Genomic DNA, 21,565 nt, shown 5'->3' with positions numbered 1-21,565 from the left:
TCTAACATATTCAAAATTCATTTTTTTTCATGGCTCAGGGCATTGTCCCAAGTGACACTTAGCTTGATACAGCTTAATTTGAAGATGAGGTTTCTTTCTTCCCTGTGATTTTCACCTCCATCCTGTGGCTTGTAGGTCACACTTCCCTAATCCCTGGTGGAAATGACAGTGTGTGCTATAGACTTTTGTAGTCACATAACACGCGGCAGACAGCAGATATGAAAGCTGCTGCATTGGTCTTTAGGTGGCTATGAAACTCTTTTTGGTCCCTTCTTCCAGGGACTGTTCTAGGTAACTTTTTGGTTAAGGAGCATTGATTGAGGGAAAAAAAAAAAAAAAAAAATCCATATCTCACCTGCGTATGATCTGCTGACCACCCTCCCTGAGTTTACCTGGAGCAGCCTTTTTCCTAAGAAGAGAAGGTTATGAAGCAAATAAGAGTTTCAAAATATTGTTCCATCGTTTGCTTTTACCGTAAAGTAATATTAAGGAATTAGCCAACAGTATTTACTGAGTGACTGGTATTCACCTCTAATCCTTTGAGGACTTGTTTGCATTTCAGCTCAGGTTTTCTCACTAAGGAGATAAAAACATCTCTTGGACCATTTATTTTTTTCCATGACCTAACCCAAGGACTTTGCACTGGGTTGGACCAATGCAGGCAGCTCTTGAGGCCTTCGGTGCTATCCTACCCTGAGTTGCTTCCCTTGCTTATGTGGGAGGTGGGAGGGGGGTCTGGGAACCTGCATATTAAACCAGCTCCCCTTGCCATTTTAACTTTTAAAAATTGAACTTAAAAGTAAACAACAACAACAAAGACCTTTAATCTAGTCCAACCATCATTGTTCACATGGGGCCCCTGAGGTGCGGGGTGCATTGACTTGCTAAGCCTTGCACAGCCAGGGTATGTGGGGCCAGGAATTCTGTGCAGGTCTCCCCACCACTCTAGAGTTGTGTCCATAAAGTAGAACCTATAGTAATATTATTATACCCCCATTTTCACCTTTGCTCATTCACTTGTGTCCACACGGTCACAGACGTAGCAAGCGTTTATACAGTTGGTTTTATGGGGCAACGAACCTCATGTTTTTTACTCATACAGGGCTCATCCCAGGAGAGTGGGAATTTGCTCAAGATAAGGCATGAGGACCCAGAGTATCTGGCATGGGGTTTAACTGGAATCCCTCTACCTCCACCACTGTATGTGGAGGCTTCTGTCTCCCCTCATCCTGTTTGACCCTTGAGCAGGGCGGACACAGTGGTTGCTCCCTTCTGGGCACTCTCCTGGCTTGGCTCCCAGTGCCTCACTTGCTCCCAGAGTTCCCTTTTGTCTCTCTGGATAGTCTTTCCAGCCTCTTTCACCAGTTCTTTCTTTTTCCTCTTCCTCTGAGCTTCCAAATCAGTGGCTGTCAACCCTGATGCACCTAGAGCTTTAAAAAATATAGTCTGCCAGGTGCAGTGGCTCATGCCTGTAATCCCAGCACTTTGGGAGGCTGAGGTGGGTGGATCACCTGAGATCAGGAGTTTGAGACCAGCCTGGCTAACATGGCGAAACTCTGTCTCTACTAAAAATACAAAAATTAGCTAGGCATGGTGGCATGCACCTGTAATCCCAGCTACTCAGGAGGCTGAGACAGGAGAATCTCTTGAACCTGGGAGGCAGAGGTTGCAGTGAGCTGAGACTGCGCCACTGCACTCCGGCCTGGGTGACAGAGTGAGACTCCATCTCAAAAATAAATAAACAAACAAATAAAAAATAAAATAAAAAAAATACAGTCCTAGGCCAGGCGTGGTGGCTCACGCCTGTAATCCCATCACTTTAGGAGGCCAAGGCAGGCAGATCATATGAGCCCAGAAGTTTGAGACCAGCCTGGGCAACATGGTGAAACCCTATCTCTACAGAAAATTAAAACAAACAAAAAAAATAGCTGGGTGTGATGGTATGCACCTTGTAGTCCCAGCTACTCAGGAGGCTGAGGTGGTAGGATTGCTTGAGCCTAGGAGGTGGACGTTACAGTGAGCCAAGATCGTGCCACTGTATTCCAGCCTGGGCAGCAGAGCGAGACTCTGCCTCAAAAAAAGAAAAAGGAAAAAACCAGCTCTGGAACCAATCCCCTGCAGATACCAAAATCCATGGATGCTCAAGTCCCTGATATGAAATGGCATAGTATTTGCATTTAACCTGTACACATCTTTCCACATACTTTAAGTCTAGATTATGTGTATTACTTGTAAATGCTATGTTTTTTGTTTTTTTGTTTTTGTTTGGTGTACTTTTTTTTTTTTGAGTCAGTCTTCTCCTGTCACCCAGGATGGAGTGCCTTGGTGCCATCTTGGCTCACTGCATTCTCAACCTCTCAGACTCAAGCCATCCTCCCACCTCAGCCCCCCCGTAGTTGGGACTATAGGCACATGCCACCATGCCTCGCTAACTTTTGTATTTTTTTGTAGAGACAGGGTTTTCACCATGTTGCCCAGGCTGGTCTCAAACTCCTTGGCTCAAGCATTCCTCCCGCCTCAGCCTCAGAAAGTGCTGGGATTATAGGAGTGAGCCACCATGTCCAGCCTAAAATTTTGTGTTGTTATTTTATATTGTTTTTTTCCCCCTGAATATTTTTGATCCGTGGTGGTTACAGAGGGCTGACTATATATTCTCCCCAGGCCCCACCGTCAGGCATAGTCATTCTAATTGATCCTCAGGTGACTGTGATGTACTGCTCTAAATGTTGGCATGCCCACCCTGCTTCTGTCTATATCCTCTCTCCCAAGGCTGTAATACCAGCCGCATGTTGGTAACTGCCAAATGTATGCGCACCCTGACCTTCCCTTCCTCCCTCAGCCTCATGTACCCACATACTGAGATTATTAACTCATCCATTGCGGAAAGTGGATTGTTCCCCCCTCCACACACATTTGTCTTAATAAATACAACGTGGTTTACCCCATTTCTGTAGCCGCCTGGCCATCCACCGGCCCTGTTAATTCTTCCTCCAGATATATCCCAGACCCGTTCTCCGACCTGGCTGCTGCCACCCTTGATGAAGCCACTGCCATTTCATCCCTGGACAGCTGTAACTGCTCTCCTAGCTTCCACTCTTGCATCTCTGCTGTCCTCTTTGGACCCAGCAGCCTGGCTGGTCTTTTTTTGAAATCCAACTGGGTCATGCTGCTCCTTTGTTTCCCATTGCCCTTTGGATAAAATGCGGGGTCTTCGGAGACTCTGTGACCTGGCTCTTGGCTCTATCCAGCCAGCCTCGTTCCACCCTCTCCTTACCCTATAGCAGCCCCACCAGTGCTTCCAGACCCTCGAATACACCAAACTCCCATGACCTTGGATCATGCCGCTCCCTCGCTCTCCCTCTTCCTTTTCTTTTTTTGTTTTGTTTTTAAAGTTTTTATTTATTTCTCTTTGTTTTTTTCTTGAGACTGGGTCTTGATATGTTGCCTAGGCTGGCCTCGAACTCCTGGGCTCCAGCAGTCCTCCTGCCTCAGCCTCCCGAGTAGGCTGGGACTACAGGTGCATGCTGCTGTGCCCAGCTTCTTTTCTGTTCTTTGGTTCTCAACAGAAGTGTGCTGCCCATGACCAGCCTTCCTTGACCACCCCATCTGTGGCATCCCCCACTTCCGTTGCCTTTTTCCTGCCTTCACAGCTTTCATCACCCTTTATTTGCTTATGTAAAGATAACCAATCATTATAATAATGGCTCACATCTACTGAGTGCTTACCACTTGCCAGGGTTGTGCTAAATGCTTTACCTTTACGAGCACTGCAGGACATAGACACTAGATTTGTTGTAGTACATAATCCTCTTTTTGTTTAAATGATTTTTCAAATATATTACAATTGTTTTATCTAAATCGAATTGGCCTTTTAATCCTTGTCTCAAGATATTAAAGTTAGTTTACATAGATTTAACACTTTTTTATAGCAATGTAAATGGACTAAAATTTTTTTAAAAAGAACGCTTTTAATACTATCGATGAAATAATAAACACATTGATATAATTACATTAATAAGCAAAACAGGCGTGAACAGACAGGTTGGGAACACACACGACCATTTTTCCATTGGGAAAATGCTCAATTCACAAGAGCCCAGATGCTTAGGCACATGAGACAGTGGTCAGCTGGTCAGCAGTATCAGCAGGCTGTGGGCCTTTCCTTCCTTCCTCCGCTTCCCCTTCCCCTCCCCCCTCCCCTCCCCACCTGTCCCCTTCCCTCCCCTCTCCTCCTTTCTTCTTTACCTTTCCTTTCCTTTTACCTTACCTTACCTTACCTTAATCTTGCTCTGTTGCCCAGGCTGGAGTGCAGTGGTGGCAATCACAGCTCACTGCAGCCTCGACCTCTTGGCCTCAAGTGATCCTTCTGTCTCAGCCTCCTGAGTAGCTGGGACTACAGGTGCACGCCACCATGCCCAGCTAGTTTTTAAATGTTTTGTAGAGACAAGGTTTCACCATGTTGCCTCGGCTGTCTCACGCTCCTGGCCTCAAGTGATCCACCTCCCTTGGCCTCCCAAAGTGCTGGGATTACAGGTGTTAGCCATTATGCCTGGTCTTTTTTTTTTTTTTTTTTTTTTTGAGACAGAGTCTTGCTCTGTTGCCCAGGCTAGATTGCAGTGGCGCGATCTCAGCTCGCTGCAAGCTCTGCCTCCCGGGTTCATGCCATTCTCCTGCCTCAGCCTCCTGAGTAGCTGGGACTACAGGTGCAAGCCCGGCTAATTTTTTTGTATTTTTAGTAGAGACGGGGTTTCACCGTGTTAGCCAGGATGGTCTCGATCTCCTGACCTTGTGATCTGCCCACCTTGGCCTCCCACAGTGCTGGGATTACAGGCATGAACCACTGCACCTGGCCTTTTTTTTTTCTTTAGAGACAGTCTTGCTCTGTCACCCAGGCTGGAGTGCAGTGGCGTAATTATAGCTTACTGCAGCCTCGAACTCCTGGCCTCAAGCAATCCTCCTGCCTTTCCTTCCCAAAGCTATGAAATTGCAGACAGGAGCCACCACGCCTGGCTGGTTTTTGGGGGCCATGGCAAGTGCAGGCTTGTCAGAGGAATTGGAGAAGCAGGGATTAGTTAGGAAAACCTCTCCACTTCTTGTGTTTCATGCCAGGTAGTGTTTGTAACTTCAGAACCCACCCTTACCTTACCTACCTACCATGTTATGCTCATTTCACCTACTGTCCCCTGCTGTATAGGGAGTGCCTTGAGGGCAAAGATCATGTTAGTTTTGTTCCCTCTTCTGTACAGAGGGTGGAGCCCAGTACCTGGCACGGCTAAAGGAGGAATGTACTGCTGCTCTCTGTATTTCCAGGTACTCCTTGTTGACCTCTAGCCAAGACAAGGAACCTCCTTATGAGATGTCATCTTCTGAGCTCTCTTGATGAAGGGAATACCACGGTGATGATTGAACATGAAAAGTCTTGGCACAGTGGCTCACACCTATAATCCCAACACTTTGGGTGGCTGAGATGGGAGGATTGCTTGAAGCCAGGCATTTGAGACCATCCTTGGCCACCAAACGAGACCCCATCTCTACAAAAAAAGAAAAACAAAAACAAAAAAACAGGAAAAGTCTCATCCAGAGTATTTCCCACTGGGAGTTTTACTTTTGGCCTGTGTTTGTGTGGAATTGGACTATGTGTGGGAACATCCCAGCTCTCCTCCTCCTGTGACTAGTCATCCCTGGCTTTTTGTCTGTTTTTAGCTAAGTCCCTTTTTCTTTTTGGTGTGCTTAGATGTGGACATCTGTCAGTGCTCTGGCTTGGGGTCTCCACTTGCCTACATCTTCTTTGCTTTGGCTGTCGCCTCTCTGCAGGTGATGGCTACGTTTCTCTCTACTGCCTGGATATGTTGCCAGAATCTCGTAGAAACTGAACGTGTGCTTGTCATCCTCACACTAGCTCTTCTTACCACCTGCCCGACTTCCATAGAAACCCGGGGTGGACATGTGCCAGGCCCTCACCAATGACCCTGTCCATTCTCATAGGCACCTTCCCCTGCTCTCCTAAATCCACCGATGCTAAATTTGTACCTCAGTCCTGGTTCTAAAACCTGTTTCTCTGTCATCATAAAGAAATCATGGAACCTCTCTATACTTTGGTTTCCTTTTTTGGTGGGTTTAAGGAAGATTCTGTGACTTCGTTGGTGATGACATGGCATTGGGAGATAGGGTCCATTTCTGATTTTCAGAGTGAGGAAGCAGGCATGTGTGTTACTGTTTTAGAAAATTGTGGCACTTAACGCTGTTCTTCAACTCTTGGTACCTGGCCTTGTAGTGAACACAAATGGTCTTTAAAAGAAGTTAGATTTTAAAAATAATATTTTTCTGGCTCACACTTTTAATCCCAGTGCTTTGGGAGGCCTAGGCAGGAGGACTGCTTGAGGCATTTGAGACCAAGCTGGGCAACATAGGGAAACCCCCATCACTATAAAAAAAAGTTTAAAAATTACCCAGGCGGTGCATACCTGTAGTCCTAGCTACTCGGGAGGCTAAGGTGGGCAGGTCACTTAAGCCCAGGAGTTCGAGGCTGTAATGAGCTGTGATCATGCCAGTGCATTCCAGCCTGGGCAATCGAGTGAGACTGTGTTTCAATAAAAAAGAAAAATAAATAAATAAATAAAAATAACATTTCTTTTCTTTTCTTTCTTTTTGCTTTTTTGAGATGAAGTCTGGCTCTGTTGCCCAGGCTGGAGTGCAGTGGCACGATCTTGACTCACTGCAATCTCCACCTCCCGGGTTCAAGTGATTTTCCTGCCTCAGCCTCCCAAGTAGCTGGGATTACAGGCATATGACACCATACCAGGCTAATTTTTGTATTTTTAGTAAAGACAGAGTTTCACCCTGTTGGCCAGGCTGGTCTCAAACTCCTGACCTCAGGTGATCCACCCGCCTCAGCCTCCCAAAGTGCTGGGATTACAGGCGTGAGCTACTGTGCCTGAATAAAATAATATTTCTATCACAAAAGTATGCTGATTTTAGGTGATTTGAAAATAAAAACAAAAAGATGACTAACATAGCAACCACCACTCACTTTTTGTGAGATTTTTTTTTGTTTTCTTTTCTGCAACACATTTATTTAAGGACATAATGCATTTTAAATAAATATTGTATGTTGACCATTTCCCTTGGCATTACATTTCTTGAAAAACCCAATTTTCAGCATTGCTTAATATTCTGTCATTTATATTTGACCATTCATCTATTATTAGGAATCCAGGCTATTTCTGCTTCTTCCCCAAATAACACAAGGGTGAATACCCTTTTACTTCCGGATATCAGGCCAGATAGTACTTACAAGCAATTTGCCTGAAAACACTGAATTTGGTATTTAAGAAGCCTGAACACATCCTAAAGATTTTTTCATTCGATACCTGAGGAGGGATGTCTTACCTCTTTCTTAGTTTGTGCAGGTTGTTATTCATTAGTGAATGTTTGGAAAATAACAAACAGGTAATGGTCAGGAAGGTGATGACTAAAGTTTATGTGAGTATGGCATATCATTTCAAGAAAGATGGTTTTTTCCCTTAAACTCAAAGTTATCAAGAGATCAACTTCTCAAACTTTGTACCAAGGGCAGTTTTGTGGGGGAAAGCAGTAACGTATTCTATTTGTGGAGTTTAGCTAGAATTGATAGATGCACCTGATCCCTGTGGAGTAGTTGATGTCTCTGTGTGGGTTGGGTAACGTTGCTTTATAGTGAAACTTTTCTTCTTCTGTGTGCCTCTGAGAGGAGAGAAAGTGGTTGGAGACCCACCAGTCCTGTGTTAGAGGGCCGTTTCTCCATCATCCACTGACTAAATACGTGACCTTGGGCAAATCACTTATCACTGCATTGGGACTCGGTTTCTTATCTGGAAATTAATCAGCATTAAATATTTTATGGTTCTGTGAATGTTTCTTTGAGAGATTTTCACTCTCTAGTTAATGGTATCCCATGATGAAGTTTTTTAAAATTGTTTTTTGTTTTATGGCCATTTCTTAATTTGAGTTTCTCTGTATTGCAAAATAAGCATTAAGAGAATACGGACCTTTAATTTTTGTTTTATAGAAATTGTAGTGTTGTTTTCTTTTTCAAATGCAAGTGCTATTAAATTGATTTCAGGTGATAATGTAGGGAACATCTTATAAGTATTCTCAGAACACTATAGACATATGCACTTAACTCTCTAAGCATGTTTTAAATTACACAGTACTTTTCTTGTTAAATATAGATATGTACAAGGTTTAAATTCTAGTAGATTACAAATTGTCGAAAATAATTTTCATCTTCAGAGAGTAAATTAATGGAGCAGAGTCCATGTCTGCTTAAATGGGCCAATATCCTCTTCCCAGGGCCTTGTGTTGAATAGGTGCCTAATGAATGCTTCTTAAATAAGCGAAAATGCAAAGACATGTTTTTAAATTTAAAAAATAAGCTTTTTCCTTCCTTATCTTTTTTCATAAAAACAAAACAAGATTTAAAACCCATGTATAGAAAAACAAGATCATTTTATTTGTTGCCACCTTCTAAAGATTGCCTTCATTTTAATTAAAATCCTAAGTGAAACAAAAATAGAGACACTGGCCAGATGTGGTGGCTCACACCTATAATCCCAGCACTCCCAGTGGCTGAGGCAGGAGGATTGCCTGAATCCAGGAGTTCAAGACCAGCCTGGGGAACATGGTGAGGCTCCGTCTCTATTAAAAAAAAAAAAAAAAAAAGGTACAGATACCACAAAACGCAGTACACCTATACAAATTAAATGAATAAATAGCACACATTGTTGACCTTCTGAAGGGGAGTGTGGTCATAATTTTATTATTTTATGAGGTGGTGACCTAAAAGAAAACATAGGGTGTGTGTGTGTGTGTGGGGGGTGTGTGTGTGTGTGTGTGTGTGGGGTGTGTGTGTGTGGGTGTGTGTGGGGTGTGGGGGTGTGTGTGTGTGTGTGTGTGTGTGTGTGTGTGTGTGTGTGTGTGTGTTTGGAGGAGGAGTACCTCTTGGAACATCAAAGAGTCTGTTGTCACCTAGACGTGTGCGTGGTGAGGCAGGGTTGAATGAAGGAAGGAAGGATAAATTATCGGGGTGGAGTAGGGGTTGTGCTGAGTTGGAAAGGGGATCTAATTGCCAGGAACTTTTCATTATCATCTGCTAACAAAGCTAATGGCAAGATGTATACATTATAATGTATTTATAAGTAGTTACCAAGAATTTCTCTTGTGTAAATGCCCAAGTACTCTGGCTATGTCCTTTCTGCCATCCCCAAGCTCTGGGGCCATTTTGTTTACAGGCAAGGACCTAAGTGAGCCCTGAGAATTGTGCCTTCTCTCTTCTCTTACTGCTCACATATGCAGTCTCTTTCTTGGGCCCATTTTTCACCACTGTTAGTTGACACAGATGTCTGCAGGATCAAAGGTAGAAGCAGAGATACCCTGGAGCACAGTCACTTCCTCTACATTAGCCAAATGCAGTCATGATGCCTCCACCCAGGTGTGGGCCTGGGTGCCAGGTGCTGAGTGGATTCAGGGTGCCCGTCTTGGGGAAGTAATCAAAGGCAGCCTCGTACCAGGGTGCACGACAGCACCAGGAGCCTTTCACAGTGTCTGGTGAGCACTGCAGCCAGGTACTCATACTGGTCAGCAGACCTACCCTCATGGTCCCTGGGCTTACTTACTTTGTCACCTGTCACCTTCCAGGTTTCATTTTTTCTCATCAAACCAGATTCCAATGTTGAGTATTTATTTTTTTCTTTTTAAGAAGAAAAATGCCTGGCAAGCAATTCTGTACAGATTTTTCTTTTTCGTGTTATTTCAGCATATCTAAGACAAAGCTGGAACGGACTCAGGTGGGAAATTGACATGACAGCTCAGCTCACACTCTACCTCCTGTGATGGGCCCAGGCTACTGTGGTTCAGCTGAGTTTTGGCATGAATGGAATATGGGACCGTTTGAGCTTCTGGTTTACTTGTGTTTTGAGGCCTGTGGCACCTGCTATGTGACTTGCTGGACATAGGTGTGAGATTTCCCATACAGCCTCCCAGGCTGGCAGGAGGCAGACTCAGAACCATGCAGGCCGTGTACTGATGCTACCACACCCAAGCCCTTTTTCTTCTCTCTGTCCTTCCCAGAGGTAGGGTTGATTTTAATGAGAACTACATCGAGGCCAGGATGCACGTTGGCTCCTCAGTGCTCTGCCAAATGCCATCTCCGTGCTTTTGGATATGTTCTCTAAAAGCCAAGCTTTGTTCCCCCACCTTTCCCTGGAGGTGGGTTGGTGCCTGTGCCTGAAATGAGGAGGAGATGGTTTGGGAGGGGGTAGTTGACAGCAAGCTGTTCATTAGCAGCCTGCCTTCTGCCATGGGTGCTCAGTGACTGGCAGCAGCAATGTTTTAAAAAATAAAGATCAGGCTGGGCTCAGTGGCTCATGCCTGTAATCCTAGCATTTTGGGAAGCTGAGGCAGGCGGATCACGAGGTCAGGAGATGGAGACCATTCTGGCTCGATGGTGAAACCCCGTCTCTACTGAAAATAAAAAATTAGCAACGCGTGGTGGCACATGCCTGTAGTCCCAGCTACTCGGGAGGCTGAGGCAGGAGAATCGCTTGAACCCGGGAGGTGGAGGTTGCAGTGAGCTGAGATCATACCACTGCACTGCAGCCTGGGCAACAGAGTGAGACTCCATCTCTGAATAAATAAATAAAATAAAGATCAGAAGGAGAACTCTGCAGAAAGAAGCACCCTGCTTAGTTAATTTTCTGAAGCAAGTGGAAGGAAGGCCTCTTGTAAGGCTGTCTTTCATGTGAGCCCTATGGCCACCTCAAGGACGGAAGGTTAGGAACCCTCTTCCGGGTCTTGCTCTCTTCTGCCATAGGCTTCTTGGCTGGCCCGGCTTACAGGTGCCCTGACCAACAGGGAGGAAAGCTCTGGAGTCTGGAAGCAGGTTCCAGAGGGGAATTGGGACCTCGGAGGGCTCTGTGTGCTAGCAGTAAGGAGGAGCACTGGGGACACATAGGAATTGGGAAGTTGTTTTGTTCAGATGGCCACATGGGGGCCTGGGCATGCCTGTGCTGATCACCTGTGAGGCATGGGGGAAGGTGGGATGCGGCAAGATCTGTGAGGTCTGAGACACTCAGGCAAACTCATAACTGCATCATTTATATACTTTATCGCTCAATTGTTAGTGTTGATTCATCTTTTTAATATATAAACTGAAATATTCATATACTCACACAACTAATAAGTACAAACTTAGAAATTTTATTAAATTCTTTTAAACATTTAAATTTGATTACAAATATATTTAATTAGATCTGCCTTAACATCACAGACCGAATCTATTAGATTCTCTTAAATGCTCACAAAAGAGAACATGTAGTTCTAGTAATGACAACAAAACTCCTGATACTCACACTTAACATAAGCATCAGTACTGTGGGTTTAATTCTTTTCTTTGTGAATTTCTGAATCTGTTTTGTATTTTTCCAGTGATCTGGTAATCTTAATAGATATTAAAGAAAATACGATCTCAGCAGCTGTGTTAGATTCCTAGGGCTGCCCTAACAAATTATCACAAACTTGGTGGCTTAAGACAATTGAAATTTATTCTCTCACAGTTCTGGAGGCCAGAGGTCCAAAGTCAAGGTGTTGGTACTGCTGGTTCCTTCTGGACACTCTGAGGGAGAATCCGTTCCCTGCCCCTCTTGCACTTTCTGGGGGCTGCTGGCCATCCTCGACGTTCCTAGGTTTGTGGCTGCATCTCTCCAGGTTCTGCTCTGTCTTCACGTTGCCCTCTCCTCTGTGGGCCTTTTCTCCTCTTCTCCTCTGAGGACACTTGTCATTGGATTTAGGGCCCACCTCAATCCAGGATGATGTCATCTCAAGACTTTTAACTGAATTACACTAGCAGGGCCGGGCACGGTGGCTCATACCTGTAATCCCAGCACTTTGGGAGGCCGAGGCAAGCAGATCACTTCAGGTCAGGAGTTCGAGACCAGCCTGGCTAAGGTGGCGAAACCCTGTCTCTACCAAAAATACAAAAAATTAGCCGGGCATGGTGGCGCATGCCTCCCAGCTACTCAGGAGGCTGAGGCAGGGGAGTCGCTTGAACCTGGGAGGTGGAGGTATTGCACTCCAGCCTGGGTGACAGAGTGAGACTCTGTCTTAAAAAACAAAACAAAACAAAAAAAGAAGAAAATGAATTACACCTGCAAAGACCTTTTTTACACCTTCACAGCTTCCAGGTGGACATTATCTTTGGAGGGGCCACCTTCAACCTGATGTCTTTTCCTGAAATGACAGATTATTTATATTTGGCCACTTGTGGTTGTGACCCGGTGTCCCATCCAAATGACACACTTCACCTGGAACATATTTGAAAACAAACAAGGTTTGTTAGTGTCTTACTGTTATCATTAGCAGCTTTTATTGAGCTTTTATCTTCTAGGAATTTGGGGCCCCAGTGTGGGCAGTCAGCTCTCCTCTGGAGCCCTCTGGCCAATCCATCACCTTACAGCCCTAGGGCTGATCCTGCTCCTACCTGAGTATAGTCTGTGCCCACAGCGTCAGACCTTTCTGTTCTTGATACTTGCTTCCTCCTTCCATGTAGGGTTGGCTTATTCAGAGCCATCCTACTTAGAGACATATTTGTACACTATTTTATAAAAGGTATTAGTGGCAGAAACAGCAGTCATACACACCCACCTCTGCTGCTTCCTAAAATGGATTAAAAACAACTTCCTAATATATTTTCCCTTCCTTTATATATCAGTTGCCCTGTTCACTTGGTTGCTCTTTTCATTTTGATAGTCATTGAAGATTCATGGCCTTTACAGACTCACCTTGTCTCTTTTAAAACCATTATTATCTCTATACTCTTTTGGATGTTCAAATTGTCACAACACAGTGCATGGTAGTCCTTTTAAGATGGCTTTTATATACCTTATCACTTCTACCCCAAACCTTTTGAAGTGGTCTTTGCTTTCTTGAAACCTGGTGTTGCAGGTCCCTCTTGATTTTTCCCTGCCCCAAGACATGGAATCAGCCATTCTACAAGGAGCCCTGTTAAGGTCTAACCTAAATCTGGGCACCAGAGTGTTGACTTGCTGCTGGATGGATTGGAGGGGTGTCCTTGTTGAGCCACTTATGTGACAGAGCTGGAAAGAGTTGTTTTGTTTGTTTTTAATATCATGAAGTTACATAGATATTTTCAGTTTAACTCTTACTTTCCTGGTCATTTATTTTGTTCTTAAAAAAAAAAAACTTCTCAATTTGTTTTCTCTGTGAGGTGCTAACTTGAGTCTTTATCTTCTTTAATTGTACCTCTTCTTTTTTTCTTTCAAATTCCATTAGCAAATAATCCTTGGATGCTTTTTCATTCAGTTATCGAGAAGTGGAAAAGGCTTAGGACGGGGATCATTCCTGGTTTATATCCAGATGCTTTTGGTATTCTCTGTGCAATCCTGGGCAAGTGACTTAAACCACTAAGACCCCTTTCCTTGTCTCCACAATGCGGGAGCCATTAGGTCACAGGGGTCTGAGGAGTAAGTGAGATACAAAGTACTAAATGCCAGGCATACAGTCAGCACTTTCTAAATGGGGCAGCTGAAGATGCGGTGACTAAGGAATGGCTGACCAGGTGGCTGTGAGGCTTACCTGAGACGGCTCCTGGGACCCGTTCTTATTCCTGACTTTCTGGTGGCAGTGATGGAGGAGTGTGGGGTCATGGTAGGGAGGAGGCTGCTTTTTCAGCTGCAGTAAACCTGGCCCGAGGGAGGGCTGTAACCCTCAGGAGTGTTGGGACTCTTGGTGTGAAGGAAAGTGGATTTGAAGTCAGATAGACTTGGATTTTAATTGTGAAACTCTTTGCAGAGCTATGGACAGATTACTTTGTCTTTCCAAGCATATGAAAGACTTTTGGTGTAGTTCACTTTGAAATTGCTTGAAGTTCGTAAAAATCACCCCTAAATGATGCTGTTTCCTTTGTGCTTATTTATACATTGTTTTGTTTCTTTCCTATTTTCTTAAAAAGTGAATTGGATATGTGCAGCTTTGGACTTAATTTAAGCTGTGCTCAGTAATGTATTGTTACTGTTTAGAAATGGTGCCTCGCTCCCTACCTCACCCCACCTGTCACTCCTGCTCATTACTGTGAACTCAGTGCCTTTGAATCAGTTATGCTGGAAAAAGCTTATAAATGGCATTTCTACCTCATTTCCCTAATTATAGCATAGGAATTTGTACCCTCTTTTTAATTGTTCATTTCCTGGCTTATTTCCCTTAAAAAAAAAAAAAGATTAGAGTGATGAAGATGATCACAACTAACATTTATTGCAAACTCTCTTTGTCCCAGGCACTGTGCTAAGTGCTCTGCCATACACTAATTGATTATAGCTTCCCCTGTCTCTGTGGAAGGTATTATACTCACCCCCATTTAGCAGATGAGACTGATGTTATCTAATAAGGTCACAGACATGGAAAACAAAGAGCCTGTACCAAACCTCAGACCATCTGACTCCAAAAGCCCATGCTCTTAACTATGAAATCTGTTATTTTTTACTTGTTTTATGGTAATGGGGTAGGAATAAAACATTAAACAAATTCATAGTGCTGTGAGGTAAATGTGCCAAGTTTTATTTAAGGGGTTTCTATCAAAACAAAAAAGCAAGCAAATAAGGGATTTGTATCCTTGTATTTTTTTTTAACTTTAACAAAATTTATTCTTATAATTTGAGAATATATTGTTCCATATAAATTGGATTATTTCATTAAAACGTATTTGTTTCTTGATTCTGTTACATATAAAATTGTACGTGGAGAAAACATGTGCAAAGAGATGGCTAGGATTTCGGTAACAGACAAAGGTTTATAGTGAAAGCTAATCTTTTATATAACTCTTGGGATCAGTTGAACCTTGCTGAAGTATTACATTTCTTCAATTATTGTAAATTTCATAGAATGTCAGTTTTTCTATGTCTATTATATTTAAGTAATATTCATTGCATTTTTCTTTTATTTTTTAATTATACAAGTAATACATGCGGATTGATTGGTAAAAAGTCTTGCAGTCTGTAAGTAAGACACATAGTCATAATCTTCCACCTCCTCTCCTCCCCAAAGGAGCTACTTTAACATTTTAGTATCTGTTTTCTTCTAAAAAGATATATGCAGTTTTGAAAATTTAACAACTGCCTCATTAAGAATGGGCAAAGGGAGCCAACCATGGTGGCTCATGCCTGTAATTCCAGCACTTTGAGAGGCCGAGGTGGGCAGATCACTTGAGGTCAGGAGTTTGAGACCAGCCTGGCCAACATGGTGAAACCCCATCTCTACTAAAAATGCAAAAAATTAGCTGGGTGTGGTGGTGCACACCTTTAATCCCAGCTACTCAGGAGGCCGAGGCATGAGAATCCCTTGAACCTAGGGTCAGAGGTGCAGTGAGCCGAGATCGTGCCACTGCACTCCAGTTTGGACAACAGAGTGAGACTCCGTCTCAAAAAAAAAAAAACAACAACAACAAAAAAACAAAAACAAAAAAACACCTATGTGCATTTTTGAACAAAGATCTTTGATATGATTTGTAAACAATAAAAAATTTATGCATTACATTTTCATGCCTTAGCATAATTTTTTAATTGCTGAAACTCAAAAACATGTTGATGTTACTTGATTTTGTTTACATCTGATTTACTTTTCTGTAAGTAGATATAACTTTTCAAAAATGTAGTCAATTTGCCAACTTTCATGTTGTTCTTCAAAAGCATCAATCTTCTCAAGACAATGAATATTGCATATTGTACTGAACAACCTTTCAATTTCAGCATGTGGAACATAAGATAGTGGGCCTGCATGTTTAGTTGGGTCATAAGAAAGAACACACACGAGGTACTGAAACCCTTTTCCCAGGAGGGACAACATTGTATCTGCATAGTGTTTGAAATCTCCTAGATTAATGGCAGCCAGTGCTCCTCTATCCCAAATTCTGTCAAATTTGTCGATATGTGTTTGGGGAAGATAAAAAATGCTGCAACAGTACAATGAAATGTTCTCTGAAGAACTCTTAAATACTTTGGCTTCAGGAACTTTGCTAATTGGTTCTTTTGAGTAAGAAAGATTCTGCTCTGTAAAAAATTCTCGTAATTCTCCCAAGTGCACTGATTTATACACCAACTACATTGTGTCCTTGGTCTGTAAACCATTTCATCTCAACAAGGAGGAAAAAATACCTTCGGTCTACTCTCACCTTTAAGAAAAGTATCCAAATGCTTCTTCAATAGCTGATGTCTTTGTTCTTGATGAAAAGCAGTATTGCCGTTCACTCACTTGTCTTGCCATTCTTCCACAGTTCGTACTCGGTTTTCCTGACCTCAGTATTGGGATACTCTTCCGTATCAAGTGAAGCTCTTGTATCATCCATAGTTTCATAGACACCATTGTCTCATAAGTGTATGTTTTTAATGCCTGTACTGGTTTATTACAAAGGATACTGTGAAGGATACAGATGAAGAGATATGTAGCTCCAGGAACCTCTGTGTGTTCGGCTATTAGGAAGTTTGTCTGACTTTCATGTGATGCTTTGAAGAGTTTGCATTTCCTGTTCCTTTATTTTATTTTTTTAGTTTTTGAGGTAGGGTCTCACTGTGTCACCCAGGCTGCAGTGCAGTGGCATGATCACGTCTCACTGCAACTTTGAAGTCCTGGGCTCAGGTGATCCTCCAGCTTCAGCCTCCCTAGTAGCTGGGTCTACAGGCATGTGCCACCACGCCTAGCTGGTTTAAAAATTTTTTTTGTAGAGATGAGGTTTGGCCATGTTGTCCAGGTTGGTCTTGAACTCCTGGCCTCAAACTATCCTTCCTTCTTGGCCTCCCAAAGTGGTAGAAGTACAGGTGAGCCAATGCAACCAGCCCTCTGGTTCCTTTATTAAATCATTTTGCAAATTCTTGTTGGACCTCCCCCACCCTGATTGGATTGAACTGGTGAACATTGCTGATTTTTTAGGAGTTTGTTGTTAACTATTTGCCTGTTTATAAGACCCATCATCATCTTTTTAGAAATACCTTAAGGTATCTCAGAAAACCTCGGGACACCGGCCTCCGTTCACCTGTCTTGAGGTGAACGTCTGAGGGGCTGTTTGGGAGCTTGCAGGGGAGCTCTTGAGAGGCACCATCATGGCCAGAGATAGGACGATATTAAAGACTAGAGGGAGAGATGAGATATGTCAGATAGCAGGGGCAGTTATAAGAAAGGAATTAAAATCATTGTCTGCTGACTTTAAATAGTCACAAGTCCTAGAAAACTTAAAATGTATATTCAAGTTGGGATCAGGGAGAGGGAATAAAGTAAGTGAGGGAGGCTATGGGATCTGATATCTACTTTGACCAGAAAGAATGTGCAATTGGGTTGGGAGTGCCTTGGAGGAGGAAGAGTTGATGACAGAGGGGCACAGGTTGTCCAGGGTGTAAGTGGTAGCCAGGAGACAGCAGGGCCAGGGATGGTGTCATTCTTTGTCTCCTACATTTTCTGAACTTTTCTGGAATCCTATTAACAATTTTAGCCAAAATTTATCATCAGCATCAGTGGTTCCACTGCAGCATGCAGGGATGGTTTCTTTGTCTGCTTGTGGTTTGGGCCCCTGCCTTTAACTTCTCTTTTCCCTCCAGGACTTGAGGCTCTGTTATCCATAGTGAGTGCCAAAGGGTTGGATCCCTGCAGTCCACAAGGGGACAGGACCTGCTCTCACTAAAGGCTGGGCCAAATGGGGTTGGCCAGCCACCTGGCAAGTGGGAAGGTCTGATGTGGTATCCTGCCCAGGTGTGCAAGCAAGGCCAATGATGAGGGCCAGACATGGCTGTAACACGAGGAGAGGGTACCCCAGAGCAGAGAGAGATTTCTTTGAGGACCTCACAACACAACGTTACAGGCTCTTCAGCTTCCAGTGATTTAGGAAGATTGAGATAGATCGGTACAAAGTATGGATTCCATCTAAGATTCTCTATATAAGATGTGTGTGTCTATGTGATTTTCCTTCAAATTTTGTATTTTACATACGGAAGCAGACATACACATATATAGAAACACACACACACTATTATCTGTATATATGCTGCTGTTGACACCAACAGATACTTACAGTACCTGGCCAAGAAGACAATGAAGTAAATAAGTAGTTTTGGTTTAGGGCAAGGTTCTCAACCAAGCAATTTTATATCCAGGGGACATTTGGTAATGTCTGGAGACATTTTTGGTTGTCACATCTTGGGGGTGAAGGGTAGTGCTACCTGCATTTAGTGGGTAGGCACCAGGGTTGCTGCTAAACATCCTACGATGCCCAGAATAGCCTTCCACAACAAGAATTATCTAACCTCAAATGTCAATAGTGCTGAGGTTGAGAGACCCTGCTTTAGGGAATGAAATTCAACCTATAGAATAGTCTAAAATCTGTCTTATTATCCACTACCTTGTTTTATTGTGAATATTTCAAACATATCAAACATTTAGAACTAATATTAACTGTATTTTTTAAGGAAATAAAACATATGGGTGCATTTGTAAGGAAAGTTTTAAAACCTCATTTCCTCACTCCTTCCCCAGAGGCAACTAACTTCCTGCAGATGGACTGTTTTCTTCTAGTGTGCACTTTAGCGCCTTGATTACACATGTAAGTGTCCATGAAACAGCATATTGTACTGCACAAGCCCTTTGTGATGGCGCCCTCCTGTATTTGTATGTGACAGGCTGTTTTTCTAGAAGTTTGAGCAAAAGCATGAGCAGAGAATAGTAGTGCATCTAAATGAAAATGTTTCCATTTTCTAAGTAATTTACATTTCCTTTAAGTGGTGGTCAAAAATTATAAAAGATGTTTAATGTGTTAAATCAGGTTGAGGAAAAGAAACCAAAAGTAATGATTTGCAGATTTTAAAAGGTGGCAGATTTCAAATCCAGAATCTTCTTTCTGTCGTGACACAGAGTAGGGTGAATATGCTTGTCCTTAGATTTGTTGAAGGTGATGATGGTGCTGACCCCTCTGTCTCTCCCTGGCCTGCACCCTCTCTTTCCCTGCCTGGCGTCTCTCAGCCTCTGCTGCCAGCATCCTTGGAAGACATTTCCTCCATCTCTGCATCATTTTTTAGAGCCGGCCAGTTTCTATGGCAACGGTTAGATTGAAAGATGAGCGGCGAGCAGGAGACCAGGCTTGAGTGAGACAGCCGGTGGTGGTGTGTGTCCCTGACGTCACCCTCTGGGCGTCTGGATAGGACGATCCTGGCTACTCCCATTCAGGGCTGCTGTCCAGTGCCGCTTTATTGGCAGTGCTGCCAGGGTCTCCGTTAGCTCTCTGCAAATTGCCTTCCTTTCTGCTGCTCCTACTCCCTCCTTCCCCCATAGAATTTTTCTTTTCATTGCCCACTTTCCTGTTTTGGCTCCAGACTGTCGTTAAGAATGTACAGCCTAATTCTGGTGTGTTTCGGGATGTTCTTCTGTCCAGTATTCTGGAAGGGCGGGGAGGCATGGCAGCGTTTTACTTGACGTTGATGGCGCTGTGAAGTCCATTCTCTCCTCTGCAAGACTACTGACTATGCAGAAATTTATTGAAGCGGATTATTATGAACTAGACTGGTATTATGAAGAATGCTCGGATGGTAATTATGGCCCCTGCAAAATAGAGCCGGGATGTATAGGGGTATTGTCTCCTTCTGGGTGGGGGGGTCCTGAAACCTTTAGGGGAGACAGGCGGCTGGCGGGTGGGTGTACCAGAACTAGCACCACTGGCTCTGACAATTCCAAAGGCATGGTGGAGGAGGCGGCAGGTGGGCAGGGCTCTTTACCGTGAAAGACTCCTGCGGTATGTATGATCGTTTGCTTAGAAGGGGAGATGGTTTTTGGTGTGCTGGGCTTGTAAGTGTTATACTTCTATTGGATTGAATTTTCTCTGGTGTGAGACATGAGTGTGTTGTTGATGCACGTATGTGTGCAAGTGTAAATGTGTTCACTGCGCTCTTGCTGTTGGAGGGGTTAGGAAACTGGGGGCTTGGAATAGGGTGTTCAGGAGGTGGCTTCCTGGACTGTCAGCAGCAGGCCTGGAAGACTCTGCCCTTTTCTGAGCCCAGACCTGGGAAACATCAGAGGCTGGAGAAAAGGCAGAAGCAGCTTACCACTTAGCGGGTGATTCAAATGAAGTTTGCTTGTTGGATCCAACAGAGATGGGGGTGGGGAGGTGATAGGAGGGGCAGGGAAAGAATGTGTCCTTCTGTCACTACCTTGGTTTGTGCAGGGAGGGTGTGGCACATTCCAAGGGAGACTGGGCGGAGGCCAAGTTGTGTGGCTGGACAGGTCTCAGGAGGTTTCAAGCACACAGAAAACAGCACTGAGGTGCGCTCTCAGAGACATCACAGTGGGCGGGGTCTCAGGTTCCTGGGGTGTTGGACATCAAAATTGTGTATTACACAGTTAATCTGTCTTTAATTTCGTCTTGAAAATGACCCTCATATCACATGCCTTCACAAAAAAGGGGCCCCATTAATATATACACTTTGAGGGTCTGTTCCCCAGTGATATGTTCCCAGCCCTATATGAGCCATTAATAGATAAGGTAAGTGCTTTCTAATTGAGTCGGGAGTTTCAGAATGCTCTATTCCTGACTACATTTGATTAACCTGAATGATGTAACAGGCTGGGACCTGGCCTAGTTAGTAAACTGAAAAACTACATAATTATCTCTTATCCACTGATTTTTGCCTTGACTGTGGGTTAAGACTTTCTCAGGGGATGGTATTTAAATGTGTGGAAAACTGTGTGGAAAAACTATGCCAGTTCAACCTCACTGTCCCCCAGCTTTAAATGCAGACATTGTCATGTTCGTTCTGTGTACGTCTTTAACTATCTTGAGTAACAAGGATTGGAGGCAGTTCCCAGGGTCATGAGGGGAAAGAATGAATGAATTCTTTTTTCTTTGGAATATATTCATTCTAAAAGCAAGTTCCCATTCTGTTACCTAACTCCAAAAGGAAATTCTAGAGATGCACCTTTTTGGAAACCATCATTGACCTCCTTCTAGTTTCCTTGGTGATTTGTGACTCATTGAACCCTCTATAACTTTTTAAAGTAAGGGATTGAATACATCCTCACTGTACCATTGGATTAGGAGGTACTGGTTACAGCAGGGTGCTGTCAGAGGCCCGTGGATGAGTCAGGTGTGGCCATAGCTTTGTGGATGCCATCCTAGAAGTGGAGGAAGGTTTCCTAATACCATGACCCAATTGCCACACTGTCCAGTTCCCTTTACACCCTGAAATGAAGCCAGTCACTTGCCATGGTCAATCTGGAGGGTGAGCGGAGGCCTACTCTTATCTGGGTGTCCATCAGAAGGATTTTTCTTACCCAGCACTTCCTCAGTTGAGTCTTTTGGCCCTGAGAGACCCTGATCTGTCTTCCTTTAAGAGCAAAGGAAAATAGAAGAGGAGATGGCTCATCTGTTCAAGGGTAAATATATTGATTTATTTACTTCTGAATTATTGTTTTGTCTGAATGTATGTTGAGCAAAATACTTGTCCTTTATCTTCTATCCCATTTTGGATGAAGGGAAGAAGGTTTTTGA

The 21,565-nt window shown here is 43.6% G+C and overlaps 1 protein-coding gene and 1 pseudogene across 11 annotated transcripts in view; one reads left to right on the top strand and one right to left on the bottom strand.

Moving 5' to 3' along the window:
- Positions 1 to 21,565, top strand: part of TRAK1 (trafficking kinesin protein 1) — a 210,696-nt gene that overhangs the window by 117,111 nt on the left and 72,020 nt on the right. Inside the window, exon 1 of one of the 11 annotated variants that reach the window (XM_054552238.2) lies at positions 15,680 to 19,610. The exons of 8 other annotated variants lie outside the window; for them this stretch is intronic. In XM_054552238.2, coding sequence (XP_054408213.2) covers positions 19,547 to 19,610 — 64 coding nt within the window. In that variant the 5' untranslated portion in view covers positions 15,680 to 19,546. Of the gene's footprint in view, positions 1 to 15,679; positions 19,611 to 21,565 lie in introns of those variants that run through there. 2 more of the 11 variants (XM_054552243.2, XM_054552244.2) reach the window with 2 other exon arrangements.
- On the bottom strand, positions 15,661 to 16,390 carry LOC100438821 (thiopurine S-methyltransferase-like; annotated as a pseudogene).

Source organism: Pongo abelii, chromosome 2, assembly GCF_028885655.2.
Source record: "Pongo abelii isolate AG06213 chromosome 2, NHGRI_mPonAbe1-v2.0_pri, whole genome shotgun sequence".
Lineage (NCBI taxonomy): Eukaryota > Metazoa > Chordata > Mammalia > Primates > Hominidae > Pongo > Pongo abelii.
This window is presented reverse-complemented; position numbering and strand designations above follow the sequence as displayed.